At 38.1% G+C, this 19760-nt stretch overlaps 1 protein-coding gene across 1 annotated transcript in view; it reads right to left on the minus strand.

Annotated features, from left to right (window-relative positions):
* The window catches only part of SLC15A5 (solute carrier family 15 member 5), an 84454-nt gene that overhangs the window by 21955 nt on the left and 42739 nt on the right, over positions 1 to 19760 (minus strand). Inside the window, exon 6 of the mRNA XM_059680952.1 lies at positions 8101 to 8289. Coding sequence (XP_059536935.1) covers positions 8101 to 8289 — 189 coding nt within the window. The remainder of the gene's footprint in view (positions 1 to 8100; positions 8290 to 19760) is intronic.

Consider the following 19760-nt stretch of genomic DNA (forward strand, 5'->3'; position numbering starts at 1 on the left):
CACAGCCATAAAAAAAGCATGAAAATTTGCCTTGTGTTACAACCTGCATGGCCTTGAGGGTATTATGCTAAGTGAAATAAGTGAGATGGAGAAAGACTAATACCCTATGATTTCATTTAAATGTGTAATCTAAAAACAACAACAACAAAGCAAAACTCATAGATACAGAGAATAGAATGGTGGTTGCCAGAGGGGAGAGGTGTCAGGTGATAGGTAGAATTGGTGAAGGGTATGAAGAGGTACAAACTTTCAGTTATATAATAAGTAGCTGATGGGGATGTAATGTACAGCATGATGATCATAGTCAGTAATTTTATAGTGCATGTTTGAAAGTTGCTAAGACAGTAAATCTTGTAAGTTCTCATCATACACACATATAAATAAATCCATCAAAATTCATAATTTTTCATGGTGACCTATGGTAACTAGACTTCTTGTGGTGATCATTTTGCAGTGTATTCAAATATCTAATCACCAGAGGCCCGGTGCATGAAAATTCATGCACTGGAGCGGGGGGTGGGTCCCTCAGCCTGGCCTCCTCTCACAGTCTGGGAGCCCTCAGGGGCAGGAGGCAACCAGGCAATCAGGGGAAGGCAACGCCCCAACACACCTCTGCTGCTGCCACTGCCAGCAGCACAAGCCTTGGCCGGCCCTGGTTATCTGAGCCTCGGGTGGTCCTGGGCAGCTGGGCAACCGACATCCGAGGCTTGCCTGTGCCTAAGGCCGGCCCTGGGTGGCTGGGCAGCTGACATCTGAGGTTTGCCTACACCTTGGGCAAGCCTTAGGTGCCTGGAAAGCTGCCATCCGAGGCTTGCCTGTGCCTTGAGCTGGCCCTGGGCAGCTGGGGGGCTGAGGGAACTGGGGGACACCACCATCTTGTGGCTGTGAGTGCTGTCATCTTTGAAGGCATGGCAGTCAATTAGCATATTCCCTCCTTATTGGCTGTGGGTGCCACCATTGCAAAGATTAGCATATTTCCTCTTTATTAGATAGGATTAGGTCATACACTTGAAACTAATATAATGTTATATATCAATTATACCTCAATAGAAAAGAAAAAGTTAAAATAATTTTTGATATTATAAATAGATGAAAATAAGTATGTATAATTTTGAACATACCATATTAACATAACTACTAAAATATGTATGACAATCTAAGGCATATATGCTGAAATATTTATGATATATATTATATCTGGGATGTAATTCAACATTATACAACAAGAAGGAACTTAGTATGCAAATGAGGGTAGAGATAAAACAAGTTTGGCTGTGAGTTGAAAATTGTTGAAGCTGGAACATGGGTACAGAGGAATTTATTACATTAATCTCTCTCTTTGTACATGTAGGGCAAAAAAATTGTAAGAAAATAGATTGAATAACAGGAACAGTTTTAGCTTTGAGTGGTTGAATTATTGGATTTTTACTTTGTCTTCTCCTTGCTTTTTTGTACTTGGCAAATTTTATTACAATGAGAGGTCATAAGTAAACATTAAAGCTCATTTAAAAAAGGAAAGTGGCACCCTAGCTTGTTTGGTTCAGTGGCTAGAGCATCGGCCTGCAAACTGAAGGGTCCCAGGTTTGATTCTGGTCAAGGGTACATGCCCAGGGTTGTGGGCTCAATCCCCAGTAGGCAGCATGTAGGAGGCAGCCAGTCAATGATTTTCTCTCATCATTGATATTTCTCTCACTCTCTCTCTCCTTCCTCTCTAAAATCAGTACAAAAATATATTTATATTAAAAAGAAAAGTGATGCTAAATCAACATATTGTGAACATTAAACGTTTAGTTTCCTTCTCTATAAAAAGAAAAATAACTTTTTTCTCTGGAAAATTTCACTCCTGGTTTAGCAGCTGCTCTTTACCCCAGTAAATTACTTGTCCAGCTCTTTTACTTTTTTCATTATTTTTTAAAAAGTATATTTTTATTGATTTCAGAGTGGAAGGGAGAAGGAGGGAGAGAGATCAAAACATCAATGATGAGAGAGAATCATTGATTGGCTGTCTCCTGCATGCCCCACACTGGGGATCGAGCCCACAACCCAGGCATGTGCTTTGACCAGGAATTGAACCGTGACCTCCTGGTTCATAGGTCGAACTCAACCACTGAGCCATACCGGCTGGGCTATCCAGCTCTTTTAAACCAACTTACTAATCCTATATAATACAAGGGTAATATGCAAATTGACCCTAATGGTGAACCAACTGGGCATGACTGGTTGCTATGACGTGCACTGACCACCAGGAGACATATGCTCAATGCAGGAGCTGCCCCCTAGTGGTCAGTGTGCTCCCACAGGGGGAGCTCCACTCAGCCACAAGCCAGTCTGATGGCTGTGAGTGCAGTGGTGGTGGCAGGAGCCTCTCCTGCCTCCTTGGCAGCGCTAAGGATGTCCAACTGATGGCTTAGGTCCACTCCCCAGAGGGAGCGGGCCTAAACTGCCAGTCAGGCATTCCCCGAGGGCACCTGGACTGCCAGAGTGATGTCTGACTGCCAGCTAAGGCCCGATCCTCTGGCAGCAGGCCCAAGCTGGCAGGTGGACATCCCCCGAGGGATCCCGGACTATGAGAGGGCACAGGCTGGGCTGAGGGACCCCCCAAGTGCATGAACTTTCATGCACCGGGCCTCTAGTACATAATATAAATGTACTAATGTTCCTTCCTGCATTCAGTTAGCATTTCTGTTTTGCTTTCTGCATGTCCTCCACATGTTTTCATTTATCATCCAATAAACATTGAAAGACATCCCTATCTGTGCCCTAGGAAATGTGCTGAGTGCTGTGGCTGAGGGTGAGAAAAGGCATGGGTATTTTTTTTACCTGGGTTTTAAACTCTGAGAGGGCAGAGAGCAGAGATATGCACAATACTAAGGGCAGTGCTAAACAGGCACTTAATAGCACACATACTTATTGGAGATGAAGATGATGATAGTGATAAAGAGAATACTGTGGAGAAGGACGTCAATATTGGTGGCAAGGGGCCGTGGGCACCCCAGCTTTCCTGTGCAGTGCAAATCACCATCAGGAGCCTGAGGACAAGCTGCAAGTTTTTTTCAGGAAGATCCGAAGGATAGTATGAGAGAAATGTTGAAGAGGCATTGGGAAGAAAGGACTCACAGTTATAAAAGGATTTGGCTTATGAACTTTCCTCTCTATAAATATGAAGAGACAAACAATGGGCGGAAAGACTAAGTTGGGTGATTTCTTTCACTGAGAAAAAGCAGAACTTACAAGCCCATTATTACTCTGCTAGTTAATTATTAATCCTATGCTTTTCTCTTGCTAGAACTTCTGGTGCGGTATATAATTCATGAACACACTTTGCCAGCCTCTGCCTGCTGGTTAATCTCTCTTTGGTGTCATTTTAGGCATTTTGAAAGCCTCCAGTTCACTTTTATGGGACTTAGCTTTTCAAGTCCTCGGGTCTCTATATTCAGGCATCTTCATGTTCTGATCTTTTTCAACTTTAGTAATCATCAACTTGGGCTTCATGGTATTCCTTTTAGTACACTGTGCTGTGGATATTATCAACAAGTCTGTCACTGCTCTCAAATTATCATTTACTATGAAGACACAGTAAAAACTATTCAAAGTGTATGTAAAAGCTGGTCTTCTTGCCAATGAGAGCTGAAATGTGCCTCCAGGTGGAGACTGGTTAGTGTTCGTAAAAATGTTCTATCACAGAACATGCAGAATCTACAAATTATGGGCCATCACCACCTTCCTGAGGCACCCTGTACTGGGGACTCATTGCTAGAAATTACTTGTACTCCATTTGTTTTTAAACAGTTAAAATGTGTTTATTGTGTTTGGTAAGAAGTTATTTTGACCATATAAAGAACTACCAATGTCTAGAAAATTGAACTTGATCTGATTACCACTTTCAGGTCATTATTGCTTTCTCATATCTAAAAAGCTTCAGTTTTGAATCTCATATTATCCGATTATATGACCTAATACTTCTCTTTTGTGCTATCATCTGCCAATTTTTAGGCCATTTCCCTCTATTATTTATTTGTCAGCTCCTTTCTTATCATCACACCCTCCAGTTCTAATCCTGCCTTAACTCTTGGCAGTTTTGACATACATATAGATTATCCTTTCAACCTTCCATTCTGGCAAATCTTTGTTTCTTATCCCTTGTCCTCCTTCCTTTTCAATATCATTGTCCTCCACTCTACTTTAGCCACTCATTGAATCTTGTACCCCCGACTAGGGTTGGTGAACTATGGTCAGGTAAGGTCCAACTTGACACCTATCTATACCAATAAAAGCCTATGTGGTTGTCACACCATCACACTGTCACACCATGATGCTCTCATGCCATAACAACCCATCACCAGGAGACTGTGTGCACAGTGTGCGCATGCGTGGTTGAGCGGGGCTGCGTGAGCTGTGAGGTGCACGTGGGTGGGTGGGGACTTGACGCTGCGTCCCCTGCGGGGACTTGACCAGGAGGTGCATCAGGGGAGTGGATGGTGGCTGCTGCTGCCCAGGGCTGGCCCGAGGCTCAGGCAAGCTGCAGATGATGGCTGCTGCTGTGAGGGCCCGAGGCTCAGGCAACGAGGGCCAGGCCAAGGCTTGTGCAAGCCACAGTGGCTGTGAGGGCCAAAGCTCAGGCAGCCTTGCAGCAGGCGGTGGCAGCAGCAGAGGTGTGATGGGGGCGTTACCTTCCCCTGATTGCTGGCTCGCCTCCCACAGAGGGAGGACAGAGGCAGCAGCAGCAAGGGGATGATGGGGTGGTGCCTTCCCCTGATCGGCTGGTTTTCTCCTGCAGAGGGAGGCCAGACTGCGGCTTAGGACATCCCCTAGGACTCCCAAATTGTGAGAGGGGGCAGGCTGGGCTGAGGGATCCCCCCCTCCCCAGTGCATGAATTTTCATTTACCAGGCCTCTAGTCCTATATAATTAAAAGGCTAATATGCAAATCAAATGAACGGTGAAACGACCGGTCACTATGATGCACACTGACCACCGGGGGGCAGGTGCTTAATGCAGGAGCTGACCCCTGGTGGTCAGTGCACTCCCACAGGGGGAGCGCTGTTCAGCCAGGGGCCAGACTCACAGCTGGTGGGTGGTAATGATCGAGGGGTCCCAGACTGCAAGAGGGATGTCTGACTGCTGGCTTAGGCCTGATCCCAGAGCCTAAATGATAATAATAATAGCAGCACTTGTTATAGCTGCTAATTATTGAATGCCATCTACAAACCGGACACACTGCTTTTTCCTTTACATAAAATATTTCATTTAGTCCTTACAACAACATTCCCCATTTTACAGATGATGAGAAAGACTCAGAAATACAGAATAATTTTGTCAAGGTCACAAAACTACTCAGTGGCAAAACTGGGTTTTAATTCAGATCTGTCTTTAAGACCATGGATATTAACCTTTATGTTGTACTGCAAGAGTAATTCTTTTTTTTTTTTTTAATATATTTTATTGATTTTTTACAGAGAGGAAGGGAGAGAGATAGAGAGTTAGAAACATCGATGGGAGAGAAACATCGATCAGCCGCCTCCTGCACATCTCCCACTGGGGATGTGCCCGCAACCCAGGTACATGCCCTTGACCGGAATCGAACCTGGGACCCCTCAGTCCGCAGGCCGACGCTCCATCCACTGAGCCAAACCGGTTTCGGCAAGAGTAATTCTTGATTTTATATTTTGAAACACCTTTCTACACTATGGAATTTAACTCTCAAGGAGTAGTTTATATTCCCATTGATTGTTATACTGATGCTTTGATATAAAGAAGAATTATAATTATTTTCATTTTAAAGATCAGAAAGGTGAAACTTAAAGGTTAAATTAATTTTCAAGGTCACACTTGTAGTAAATGACAAAACTGGAAGTCCAAATAAAATCTTTTAAAAAACATCCTATATAATAAAGAGGTAATATGCAAATTGACCATCACACCCTCACACAAGATGGCCACCCCATGTGGTCAAAAGATGGCCACCACAAGATGGCTGGCAGGGGAGGGTAGTTGTGGGCAATTGGACTTGTAGGGGAGCAGTTAGGCATCAATCAGGCTGGCAGGGGAGTGAATAGGGGGTGATCAGCCTGGCAGGCAGAAGCGGTTAGGGGCAATCAGGCAGGCAGGCCAGTGGTTGGGAGCCAGCAGTCCTGAATTGTGAGAGGGATTGGGCCTAAATCAGCAGTTGAACATCCCCCGAGGGGTCCCAGATTGGAGAGGGTGCAGGCTGGGCTGAGGAGACCTCTCCCCATTCACGAATTTTGTGCACTGGACCTCTAGTACATATATGTTTATTTAATTCAGAGAGGAAGGGAGAGAGATAGAGAGATAGAAATCAATGATTAGAGAGAATCATTGATTGGCTGCCTCCTTCATGCTCCCACTGGGGATTGAGCCTGCAACCTGGTGTCCTGACCCAGAATTGAACTTTGACCTCCTGCTCATAGGTCACTGTTCAACTGTTGAGCCACACCGGCCAGGTCAAACAAAGTCTTGTGGTCCCTACCCCATGACCTCTATAGTGGATAAGTCAATTGAATTAGTTGGACTTTAGTTTCCTGACTAAAGGGTGAGCTAAGTGATTTATATCACATAACCTGCCTTTTGTGTTTTGAATAGGGAAATTTCCTGACTGTATTCACTCATCACCTTTATTCATTACCTTTCTTCCTATCTAGACTGCAAAATTTAGGCTGACTAGTTCCAACAGTTTTCTGGAAACAACACCAAGGAAATCACAAACACTTGTGTGGTGGCTTCTTTTATACCTTTTTTTTGTATTCCTCATAGTGTCCAATAATATCAACATCTTAGAATCTCATAAAATAATTTATTCATGCAAAATATGTTCAATGAGATGATTTAAAATTATATAAAAGAAGTCTCACACAAAAATATGACTATAATTATACAAACTTGATTTTATTTTGACTTTTTGCAATGAATTGCTTTGAGATTTTATATATATATATATATATATATATATATATATATATATATATATATATATATATTAAATGCCCAATGCATGAAATTCATGTAAGAGTAGGCCTTCTTTCCCCCTGCTGCTGGCACCGGCTTCCCTCTGGCACCTAGGACCCTGGCTTCCCTCGCAGCCCCGGCTTCGTCCGATAGGTCGTCCAGTCTAGTTAGCATATTATGCTTTTATTATTATAGATATCTTTATTAAACATATATAGTTAAGAAATTTGAAAATAATTCTGAAGATAATAGTGTAATTAAAGCTTTAGATACAATGAAATAATTAGAATTGCCATTTAGGATGATTACTGTAAAGGTTGTGCATTGAGTAGATAGAATGTGAGAGATATTAAAATGAGAAAGATAGGAAGTTATAAAAATAAGCTTGGTGAAGTATAATTGGGCTTGAGTTACAGAGTTCCCACTTCAAGGCAGTATAAGGAAGACAGAATATAAAACAATAGATTACACTGATAAATGTACTCATACTGTATTTCACACACTACTGTATTTCAAGAAGTCACTGAAATATTTTAATGAATTTTAAAGTGACTAGTTTAGTTAATAACAGCCATCTAGACAATCCAGAAAACCTGGATATTTAATAAAATTATTTTGAACCTGTCTTATGAAACGCTAATGATCACAATCTAGTTTAAAGACATTGAATTATCTGGGAAATTGCCTAATTTTCATTTCATGTGCATAGGCTCTCAAACTACATTATAAATGTCATTTTTGGAGGGAGTATACATGTGAATTTATCTCTGAGTGAGTGGGGGGAGATGAGAAGAGGGAAGGTAGAAGAGAAGAGTTTTCATCTGAGTATATTGGAGTTTCATTCTAAGTTTTAGCAAAGTTTTTTCTCCTTTCACGTATCTGACCAAATGGTTACTGCTTTGAATGAGGTTAGTAAAATCTTTCATTTCATTTACATTCAGGTAGAATTAATAATTGTTCTGTATGTGATAGAGGAATGAAGAAAAATTAAACATTAATAAAAAGAGGGGGATAAATTGGCTTCTTCTGAAACATGGGAAATTTCCAGGCAGTGACTAGATTGCCAGCTGCTTGAGATGATGTGTTTTGTGTAGAAATTCAGTGTATCCTAATATGAGGTGATAAATTTGTTACTCACAGGCTGGGTTAACCAGTGTTTCAGCCACTCCAAGTAAAACGTACTGAAGAACCAGGGGGAAACAGGGCATGGAGGAAACAGTGAGCATTTTGCCTGAACGAAGCTGCTCCACTGGAGGGAAGTGTTTTCTGTGTATTTCAAAGAAGCCAGCTACCATCACAGACAATGCAGCAGAAAGTTGTCCAGCCGCTGAAGGAGAGGAATGCAAAAGAAAAAAATATTAAAGAGCCCAAGTCAGTGTAAGTGGCCATAGCATTTCTTACACATTAACTCTAGGGAATGTTTCCTCAACATTTTTCTTTCCCTTTAAACATTCAGGTGCTGGCTGACCATCCTTTGCAGAGGCTCCAGTAGGCTGTGGCTGCATTGCCTCCCTATTTCCTGACTTACTGGTCATATGGCCTCAGGCAAATTATTTAACCTCATTATAACTTTCTTCAGCTCTAAGATAGGGTTAATGATGATTACTTATAGGGAGGCTATGACATTTATTTATTTATTAAACTAGAGGCCCAGTGCACAAAATTTGTGCACGGGTAGGGTCCCTAGACCTGGCCGGTGATCAGGGCTGATCGGGGCCTTCCGGATGCTGGCCAGGGCCTTCCTTCGTTCTGCGCCACCCCCTCCTCCCCCCCGGTGGTCAGCACATCTCATAGCAGGCGGTTGAACTCCCGGTCTCCCAGTCAAACTCCCGAGGGGACAATTTGCATATTAGGCTCATATATATATATATTTTTTTTTCCTGTTTATTAATTTTTAGAGAGAGAGGAAGGGGGGGAGAGAGAGAGAGAGAGAGAGAGATCGATTTGTTGTTCCACTTATTTATGCATCCATTGTTTGTTGCTTATATGTACTCTGACAGGGGATCAAACTGGGAACCTTGGTGTATCGGGATGATGCTCTAGCCAACTCAGGAACTGGGCTATTTAAATAAGATAATGGACTGGTATTATTATAACAGTTCCTGGTAGCAATTAGTAGCAATTATTATTAAAGCTAAAGCAATAGTTTTGAACTTTTATCCTCAGGTAAGAGATGTCACTTTTGATAACTATTTTAGCTATATAGAAATAAAAAATGATGTGGGGTGCATTTAAAATAAAATGATCTCCTCATAAGCTTTTAAGAGTTATTTTTAAAATGGTTTTGAAATAATCTGCAAGCATTATCAGTCTTCAGTTGTCTGATATTTCTCTAATCTTTGCAGAAAAAGTAAAGCAGCTATTAGAGAATTAAAGACTAGAAACTTCTGTTTAGGGAAAAAATATTAAAAGGTGAATTAACTAGGTAAAGTATATAAATGGAAGCAGCTTTCTCTTTTACTTTTAAGGAATTGTCTAGGAAATTTTGGTTGAAAATGAGTAGAGATTTTGTTATAGATTTGTTACAGTTTATGTCTATTGCAACCATTCCATTTCTCAATTTATCATTCATATAACTGGACTTAATTCCATTGTTAAAGCATAGGCAAAATTTAGCTCAGTGGAATTTAATTGAAATTTAGAGATAGTCACATCTTGCTAACTTGCATAAAATTTCAGATAAGACAAAGTTTTCAATTCAGAAAAATCAACCTAGTGCTTGTTTTGTTTGATAGAGAAACTGGTAGGTAATTTTTTTAAATTATATCTCAGCATTTAAATGTATCAATAATAGTCCGTTCTTTACTGAGTTTCCAAGAAATAGAAGGCATATAAAAGGGAAGAAATATGAATAACTTAGAAAATTTGAGAGATTATTTATTTATTATTTTAATTATTTCATAAAGGCCCATTCATAATGAAGTAGAGATTTTGGCTTTGTAAATAGGTCATATAAAAAACATGAATTTCAGAATGATCCCCCTTTAAAGCCAAATTCATCACATAATTGCATTTTTCTAGATTACTTGGCACATTACAGACTCATCAGAAAGAGCTAATAGGTCAATTAAATTTAATATTTGCTCAGTTGTTGCTATATACAAGGCATTACACTAGGTACAGTTGGGGGATATAAGATGAGCAATATCTATTTTCAGTCATCGCAGACTTATGTTCTGTTAGGGCATATAAGAGGAAGAAGTTATTTCTAGATGGAGAAGTGAGAGGAATCATTTTATGCTTTAAAGGAAGAAGGGTTTCAATAGGAAGAGGTGAAGGCAGCACAAATTGCTTAAGCAAAAGCACAGATGTGAATGTCAAATTTTCAAAATAGTGAGAAACTCAAATTGTTGGGAATCAGAGGAGAATATAAATTAGGGTCAGATCATAAGAGGCATTTAATATACTTTTAAGGAATTTTGAAATTACTCTGACAATGATGGAATCATTGAAGATATTAGACACACATGAAAAGATTAAAATTTTCATTTGAAATTATTACTCTAAAGGCCATTCTATTTATTAATTTTTAGAGAGAGAGGAAAGGAGAGAGAGAGAGAGAGAGAGAGAGAGAGAGAGAGAGAGAGAGAGAGAGAGAGATTGATTTGTTTTTCCACTTATTTATACATCCATTGTTTATTGCTTATATGTACTCTGACAGGGGATCGAACTGGGAACCTTGGTGGTTAGAGCATCATCCTGATTGTGCTGGTTGATAGGATGGGAAAGATACTGAAGGTTGAAAGATAGTTAGGATGTTAAAAAATAATCTTGGTAAAGTACAATAGGGGCTTGAATTATAACCAGGACATTTACTTTCAGAAAATACAGAGAGTGCAAACATAAGATTCCACTGATAAAACCACAGCATCTGAAGCAAGGAACATAGAAGCAGCAGATGTCAATGTTGACTATAAGTCCAGGTGTTTGGGAAGATGGTAGTGACAACAATACAAATAAGACCCACAGTAGACATGGACAAAATGAATTTGATTTTAAGTTGAGTTAGAGGTACAAAAGGGTAATCTAGAGAGCAGTGCTCAGAAAACAATTGAAAATGTGAATCATAGGTCAGAACAGTGGTTGAGTCAAGAGAGAAAGATAAATGAGTCATCTACATAAAATTGGAACTTAGGGTCAGGTGAAATTGAGAAATGATTGAGGAAGGAAAGAAAATAACACCTGAGCAATGCCTTAAAAAATCTTTGCATTTAGTCCAACTGTGCTCAGTGGTTAGTGTTGACCTATAAACCAGGAGGTCACTGCTCAATACCCAGTCATGACACATGCCTGGTTTGTGGGCTTGATCCCCATTGGGGGCATGCAGGAGGCATCCAATCGATGATTATCTCTCAATATTGATCTCTCTCTCTCTCTCTCCCTACCTTTCTGAAAGTAATAAAAATATATTTAAAAAATATTTGCATGTGGGGGCAAGAAAAAAAAAAGAAGTAAAATTACAATTAGAGAATGTCTAAGGGAAGGTTTCAAAGAGGATTATGCACAAATGGGCCTTTTCCCCTACTTTTTCTCCTTCACTCTTCTGTATCACGTCCTCTAGTACCTATATGTACTCAAGGCAGAAATCTGGGGTCCCCTCTCTTTTGCCCTATCTTCAAATATATTATTAAATTCTCTAGATTTTATTTCCAAAATTTATTGTAAATTAACTTGCTTCTCTCCATAACCACTGCCATCATTCTAATCCAAATCATAATTTTTAAACAATACTATCTGCAACAACATATTAAATTCTGGTCTTCCTGTTTCCACTCTTGCCCATCTACAACCTGTCACACACCTAATAGTTAGGGTGATCTTATGTAAATGCAAATTCAATATTACTCTTCTGCTTAAATTTTTCCTGTGGGTTTCCATACAGTTAGGATGAAATCCAAAATCCTTAACATGACCTGTATGATCTTGCCTGTTCTTTTGACTTCATTCTAATTACTTGCTACTTTCTCTTCTCTGCTACGGTTCCTGGTACCCAATCCTTCACTATGGCACAGTAACATGACATTTGGAGCATCATAGAGAGAAGAGAGCTCCAGTAAGGAAAAGAGGTCATAAACACAGGAATGAGCAGCAGAAGGGCATCGGGATCCTCAAGTTTCTGGATGACATTAGAGCAATAATTTTAAAATTCTGAAGAAAAATGACTTTCAATCTAGAATTCTATGTACCCCAATTAATTAAGTGCAAGGACGAAAAGAAGACTTTTCAATCATACAAGTTCTTGGAAAATATTCTTCCTGTGTACTCTTTCTTAGGAAGTTGCTAAAATATAAGTGATAATAGAAGAGGAGGGGTAAGCTAGAGATCTAACAGGAGATACACCTGATCAGAGGGCTGCCGTTGAGACAGAGAACACCAGCAGAGAACAAAGGCATGGGAGTCTCCAAGAAAATCTCCAGAGAAAGAGGAGCCTTGGTGCATTGCCCTATTTGTGTTAGCATTGGGGAAAAGTGAGTGATGGTATGATAAAACTGGTGGAGCAGTTTGAAAATTTTAGGAAAACAATTTTTAAATAAATAAAAAATGAAAACTCAGATACTTTTTAAGTATAGAAAATAAGATTTTTTATGAGAAAAGTGAATCAAATTCTTTGGCTTTGCCATAGTTGTATGTATATAACTAATTATTGACTTAAATAAAAATATACTTATAATTATTATTTCTTAACTTAGACAAACAACACCTAAATATTTAAAAATGATTTGCCAACAGGAACTGTGGATGGTGGAGAAAGCTGGGGCTGGAGACTGTTACTTCTTGTTAGAAAGCTTTCAACACTGTTTTCTAAGCTACCATGTTTCCCTCAATCTAAGATGTATCCAACTATCAGAAGAAACATGTTTTTATATATCAGTGAGGGGGAAAATGCTGCCAATCCATTATAATATGTAACCCAATATTACAGATGACTTTATACATATGTATGCTTCTTTGGACCCAATTGTCTTCCCTCAAAATTCATATGTTGAAATCCTGATCCGCCAGGTGACTTTGGAGATGGGTCCTTTAAAGAGATAATTAAGGTTAAATGAGGTCATAAGAATGGGGCCCAACTTCAGTATGACTGGTATCCTTAAAAGAATAAGAAATGACACAAGGTCTGTGCAAGCACAAAGGAAAGGCCACATGAAGAACACAACAAGAAGGTGGCCACCTGCAAGTCAAGGAAGAGAGGCCTCCCTCAGGGAAAAGCAAACCTGCCTATACCTTGATCTGGGACTTTTTCCATCCAGAATTGTGAGGAATACATTTCTGTTGTTTACGCCACCCAATTTATGGTATCTTATTATGGCAGCCCTAGAAGACTAATACAGGTATGTTTTGGTTTAAATAAAAATTAAGTTGCTCAAATTACAACTCATATTGTCCATGATAATCATATGAACTTTGAAGAAAGCATTGAGCTGCTTAGGAATAACTCTTCAAACTTTCTTTGCTTTTTTATTTTAGAATTTGAATTCTATGAGAATCTTCTATAATACCCCTCATTCTAACAAATTTAGGGTAATCTAGATAAAAAAACATCATGTCTAGCCTGGCCGGCGTGGCTCAGTGGTTGAGTGTCGACCTATGAACCAGTTTGATTCCTGGTTAGGGCACATGCCTAGGTTGAGGGCTTGATCTCAGCCAACCAATTTTTTTTTCATTATTGATGTTTCTGTCTCTCTCTTCTTCTCCCCTCCTCTCTGAAATCAATAAAATATATTTAAAAACAAAAACAAAAAAACATCATGTGTACTTACCACCCTCACCCACTTTTGTTTTTGTTATCGCATGTGCTATGTAGCATTAGAGGCAATAATTTAGATAAGAGATCAGCTATTATTTGTCTGTTAAAGGCCAGTAATAAACATTTTAGTTTCTGTGGGACAAAGGCAAATTTTAAAGCTATGTAGATACTTATGTAACAAGAAATAGAATACATATCTACATTTTTTAAAAATGGAATTCAAAATAATTCTTTTAGGGAGTGATGCAATTTTATTTAATTGGTGCTCAAAGTTATTTTTTCTTATTGTCGAATCAATTGCAGTTGTTCATCTGTTAAAACAATTCTTAGCTTGCAGGCAGTACAAAAGCAAGTGGTAGGCCAGATTTGGCACATGAGTGCAGAGGTTAAGTCATCAGCTTTTGTTGCCTACTCCTGAATCTTAGCTCTGACCTCATGAGAAATTGTGGCATTTTTACCTGGGTCATGGCTGCCTGTACATGGGTATGAAATGTGAAAGAACAGGCTTCTCTCTCTGTCCTTGATACAAAGTGTAGTCCCTGACCAGTAGCATAAGGGTCACCCGGGAGCTTGTTAGCTATGCAGACTTTCAAGCTGCACCCGAGGAGGACTGAATCAGATCTGCATTTAAACAAAATCCCTAGGAGATTCCTATACACATTACACTCTGAGAAGTACTACTCCAGCATAGAGCACTCTGAAAACTGATCTAGGAAAATCCAATGAAAGATAGTTCTCCAGACAATTTCAAGTGAAGCACAAATATTTAACTTATTTATCCAGACGTTTTCAGGCAAAGCATATTTTACCTGAAGGATCTAGATAACTACATTTGCTTTTTATTTGCTCCTGCACTCTGGTGCCAGTGAAAAATGACTTTTTTGAAATTCAAAACAAAGTTTGATTCCAACCTAAATTTAATCCACTCCATTTTTATTCTTAACTTCTATGAGATCATAACTCGTCCAAAGCAGAGTGCAATTTATCAGAATGTACACATTTTAAACCGCTAGTGGGCCTGTATTTACAAGATAAAGCACATGGTTCCAAAGGAGATATTATACTCATATAAATAATGTATATTTTAATATTGGCTACGTGGTTGTAGACAAATCCATAAGAGTATTGAAGGTCTTAAAGTTTATTCTATTATCCTACCATGTAATAATTTGTCAAATTAGACCACAATGAAATAAAAGAAAGTCAGAATTTATTCAAACATTAAGGTTGCGCTTACCATTTCGTACTGAAGCAAAATCCCACACTAAAAAATAGAAATGTTAAGATTCTTCAGTTACTGGCTAAATTTACTCACTGAGAAAACTATGGGTTTTTTTATGGCTAGTCTGATGCATGAGTCTCTGATATGTAACATAACCGTAAGTGTGAAATTCTATTGAGTTCTTGAGAAATTGTCCTTAGATCCATGATTTTGGCAAGTTCCCAGAATGGGAAATTTGCTCATCTGAAAACATACTGGTAATCCAAAAACCACTATCATAGACACAACCTTTGTGGAAGACATTTCTCACCCACCACTAGAATGGCATATATTTTTTACTTATGTTGTTTCTCCGATTACTGATGTATTTCTTTGTTTGAATTGAGCTATATGGGTTCTGTCTTTTGTTTCTCTTTAGATTACTGGAACTCATTTCAGGAGATTCAACTTCAGTTTGTGTTTTAATTTCTGAGAAAGGAACCGGTAACTCATTAGATACATACATGCACCTATAAAGCCATCAATTATTGCATCAGATGGTATACTAGATGGTCTACTTCACCTCAAATATAATTCCAACATTGCTGTCAACTTTAAAAATAGGAACATTAATATGTTTTTATTAAGCAAATGAGTTAAACAAATGAGTTATTCAGACTAGATATTTACACACTCCTTTTTTTTTTTAGTGTTCACAAATTTCCTTCTATCAGATATTTGCAATGGCTATAAACTGTGTTATTTCGTAGGGAAAACGATCAGTTCTGAAATTATAGTAGAGGAAAAGTAGTTTTGGCAAAGTAATCCTATTTTTGGTGAAGGTGATTGGATCCCTGAGTCTATTTTTAATTTATCAAGCACCTTTGTTCTAATAAAAAAAAAACCCACAAAAATTTGTATCTCAGCCAATTATTAGAACTGGTAGAAGTTACTGGTTATGTAAAAACCGACCAACACCTTGGCTCTACCTATATCATACAGGACTTTGAGTGAGAATTTGAATTTTCAAGTTTTTATTTTAAAGAGGAAGGTCTGGCAGATATTTGAATGTACTTCATCCACATTTCAATCTAAATGTCATTTAAAAGCCAAGATAATTGCTACCCACTGTGCTGTACACTTCTGCTTTGTGTAAGGCTTAATAACAATCTTAATTAGGCTAATTTTAGTCAGATTAATACTTGTGTGTGTCAGCACTAACTACTAAATGCCACATACGACAGGATTTTAATTAATGCTAAACAAAGGAAATACTCATGATGCAAACATTTTTGAACTAAAAAAGGCTAAATGAAGTATGTCCAATTAACATACAGATAAATCACAATGATATCACTGATTCTAAATTTTTGGCAAATTAAGGTTGACTTTTAAATAGCTAGATCCCCTCATATGTAATGTTAGGAAAAATACAGTCTTGATGAAACTGAGCATATCAAGCCTTTGTCTTTCACAGTTCTGGAAGCCTTGGAGATTTTTCAAATAGTACTGTGACATCCTTCTTGATTTCTTTAAGTGATAAACTCATGAATGTCATATATTGAGTCAGAGGTCCCTCTTCGTTGCATTGTTTATAAGATAGACTTTACAAAGATAAGTTTATTTTTTCCTTATTAAATTTTTAGTTTGACCAACTGACTGAGATTTCCCCATTCCTCACTCTTATCCTGGGCTGTGATTATCCACATCAAACACTAAGCATTGGCATTGTCTGCACCATCTGCCTTCTTACACATGACAGTCCTGGAAAGAGAATGACTGAATGTGGAAGGGAATGGGGGTCTAAGGAGTAACTTTCCATTGTGGTAACAAAATAATTTTTTCATTCACTTAAGAGCCTTATTTGAAAATAACAGTAAGGATGCAAAATTAACACTGATAATTTAACTTATATAACCTAATAGCTATGCATAGCTGGGAATTGGAATGATGATGATGATGATGATGATGATGCAATGGCTTGAGAATTAGAATAAGTGAATTCAGATGACACATTATCTTTGAGATTCTTGACCTATCACATGCTGGTTTAACATGAGTTTAAGTGGGATCCACATATGAAGGTGCCCAGTTTCAAATTAAGAACTAACAAATATTTGTTTATCCATAATTTATACACATATATCACTCACATTTTTAAGGTACTTGACTTCAGAGTGGCAAGAAATTTTAATATTAGACTAATCCAGTTATGTAAATTATGATCATAAAGAGCCATAGGTTTGTGCTTATTTGTCCTGATGAAACATCAGCTTTTATAATCATAAGCAGAATATGGAAAACTTAAACATCTAGTTTAAAAAACGAATATCATCATATTTTTTTATATTCCCATAGCAAACTATTATGCAAATAAATGCATAATCATGTAAGTGAACAAATGAATGAAGTCTGGTTCAGAAACAACCAAATTCAGTATTCTGCACTTAGTAGAACTTGGCTCAGTTTTTTCAAATGAGTTGAGCTTTTTCTTTTTGCTGCCCAACAACTGTTACCAATCTTGAAGGGCAATGATAATTCATTAACATCAAACAATATATCAGATAACCCTGTCAGATGTCAGATTCCCTTTATCTAGAAAAATATTTTATCTTACTTTAAGAACAGACATGATTTCCACTATATAAGATTGGAGAATTGTCCAAGAGAAAGTTGCTTATGTTTAAAGTGAATTTCAGATTTCCTATTCTCAGGAAAGATTTTTAAGGTAGTATTTTCAACCATGTTGTGAAGCATATTTTTCCAAAAGTTGCCCAATTTAAGAAATTCTTTTTTTGTTTACTTTTTATATCTTTATTGTTGAAAGTATTACATAGGTCCTCCTTTTCCCCCATTAACCTCTTCCAGCCTGCTCAGTTCTTCCTCTCCTCCCACCCCCCCAGGCCCTCAGCACCCCATTGTCTGTGTCCGAGGGTTATGCATATATGCATACAAGTTCATTGGTTGATCTCTTCCCACCCACCCTCCCCTCTTCCCTCTGAGGTTCAACAGTCTGTTCATGCTTCTATGATTCTGGGTCTATTTTTGATCATCAGTTTATTTGGTTCATTAAATTCCACATATGAGTGAGAGTATGTGATACTTATTTTTCTCTGACTGGCTTATTTTGCTCAGCATAATACTCTTCTTTTGTAATTAAGCAAAATTGGAAGTTCAGACTGGATTTTCATGATACTGTATAAAACGGCAAAAGCTTTGCCATTTTGCAATATACATTTACTTCCATGTTGTCCTGCATTCATTCTTTTTTAATTAGCGTGGTGCTGAGGGTATTTATAATATCTTACTTTTTTTTATCTTCAAATAATGCTGGGCATTCACTATATACAGGTTTGGGGATTTCTATATTGTCATACACAGAAAAAACACTTTTTGAGATCTAAGGATTGCCAAAACCTATTAATATTTATAGTTTGCCTAACCCTATTACAATAGATAATGCCAGGGTTTGGCTTAGGAAATAAATCAGAAAAGGTTATGTACTAAAGGCCTCTGTAACTGAAGACAGCAAAGTAAGATAAACTAAGGTAAGGTTAGTCACTCTGAGTTCTTTCCAAAAACAAATCTACTCTGTGATGTGATCTGGAGTAATCTTGTTGAGTAACAGGTAGCACACTAAAATGTAACTTCTATAAACAGAGAATCAGCAAAAAATATAAAAATGTATTCTAGAAGATTGCATGGTCTCCACAGATCTCTAAAAAGGAGGAATTAAGAATAAGAACAGGTTAACAAAGAGGAAAGAGCCCTTGAAACGCCTGGCCCTGACTATTTCAAGAGAATTATTTCTCAAGTAGACAATAAGACATCAGATTACCATTATATAATATTTCTTAAGCGTTTCCAATTCCCTTTGCTTTCTGTTTATGCCTACCAAACAATTGCAACTGATGACTCAATACTAGCTATCATTTGTGGAGTTTCACAATGTGTCAGGACTGTGCTCCAGGCACTGATGTCATCCTGAGTGATTTCAAAAGTCTTACAGAATAGAGGGTTTATCTAGGGTGTGCCTCTCATTGCCAATAATAAGTGAATCAGAAGACAAAAAATGGTTAGGTGGCTTTTCAAAGTCTCCCAGGAGCAGAGTAAGGGCTGAGATCCAGATCTCTGATTCTTAGACTGATCCTGGTTTTACTGTATCAGGACCTGTCTTCTTGCCCATGTCAGTGCCCAGGGAACACAGGGAGAGGAGAGTGTGATCATAATGGGCTTTAGTTCCTTCTCTCCCATTTCAATCAGAAAAAAATATATCTTATGGTCCATTAATTGTGTTCTAAGTATAACATCCTAAATTTTTTTTAAATCCTCATCTGAAGATATTTTTCAATTGATTTTTTGAGAGAGTGGAAGAGAGAGGGAAAGACAGAAAGAAATATCGATGTGAGAGAAACACATTGATTGGTTGCCTTCTGCATGAGCCCGAACAGGGCCCAGGCTGGGGAGGAGCCTGCAACCGAGGTAAGTGCTCTTGACCAGAATCGAATCTGGGACCCTTCGGTTCACAGGCTGGACACTCTATCTACTGAGCCAAACCAGCTAGGGTGTCCTAATTTTTTTTTTTTTTTTTTTTTTTTTACTAAAAGAACATGAGTAGAGCTTTTATGTTCTTAAGCATCATAACAACAACAAAATGGTAATAATATGAGGCAAAGGATATGTTAACTAACCCTACTGTGGGTAAACATTTCAAAATATGTGTACCAAATCATCACATCGTACACCATAAACTTACACAATGTTATATGCTAGTTATATCTCAATAAAGCTGGAAAAAATGTTGGAAAATTATTGCTATATACCTTACTATTTGAAAAACTACTATACT

This window comes from Myotis daubentonii, chromosome 2 (genome assembly GCF_963259705.1).
Source record: "Myotis daubentonii chromosome 2, mMyoDau2.1, whole genome shotgun sequence".
Classification (NCBI taxonomy): Eukaryota; Metazoa; Chordata; class Mammalia; order Chiroptera; family Vespertilionidae; genus Myotis; species Myotis daubentonii.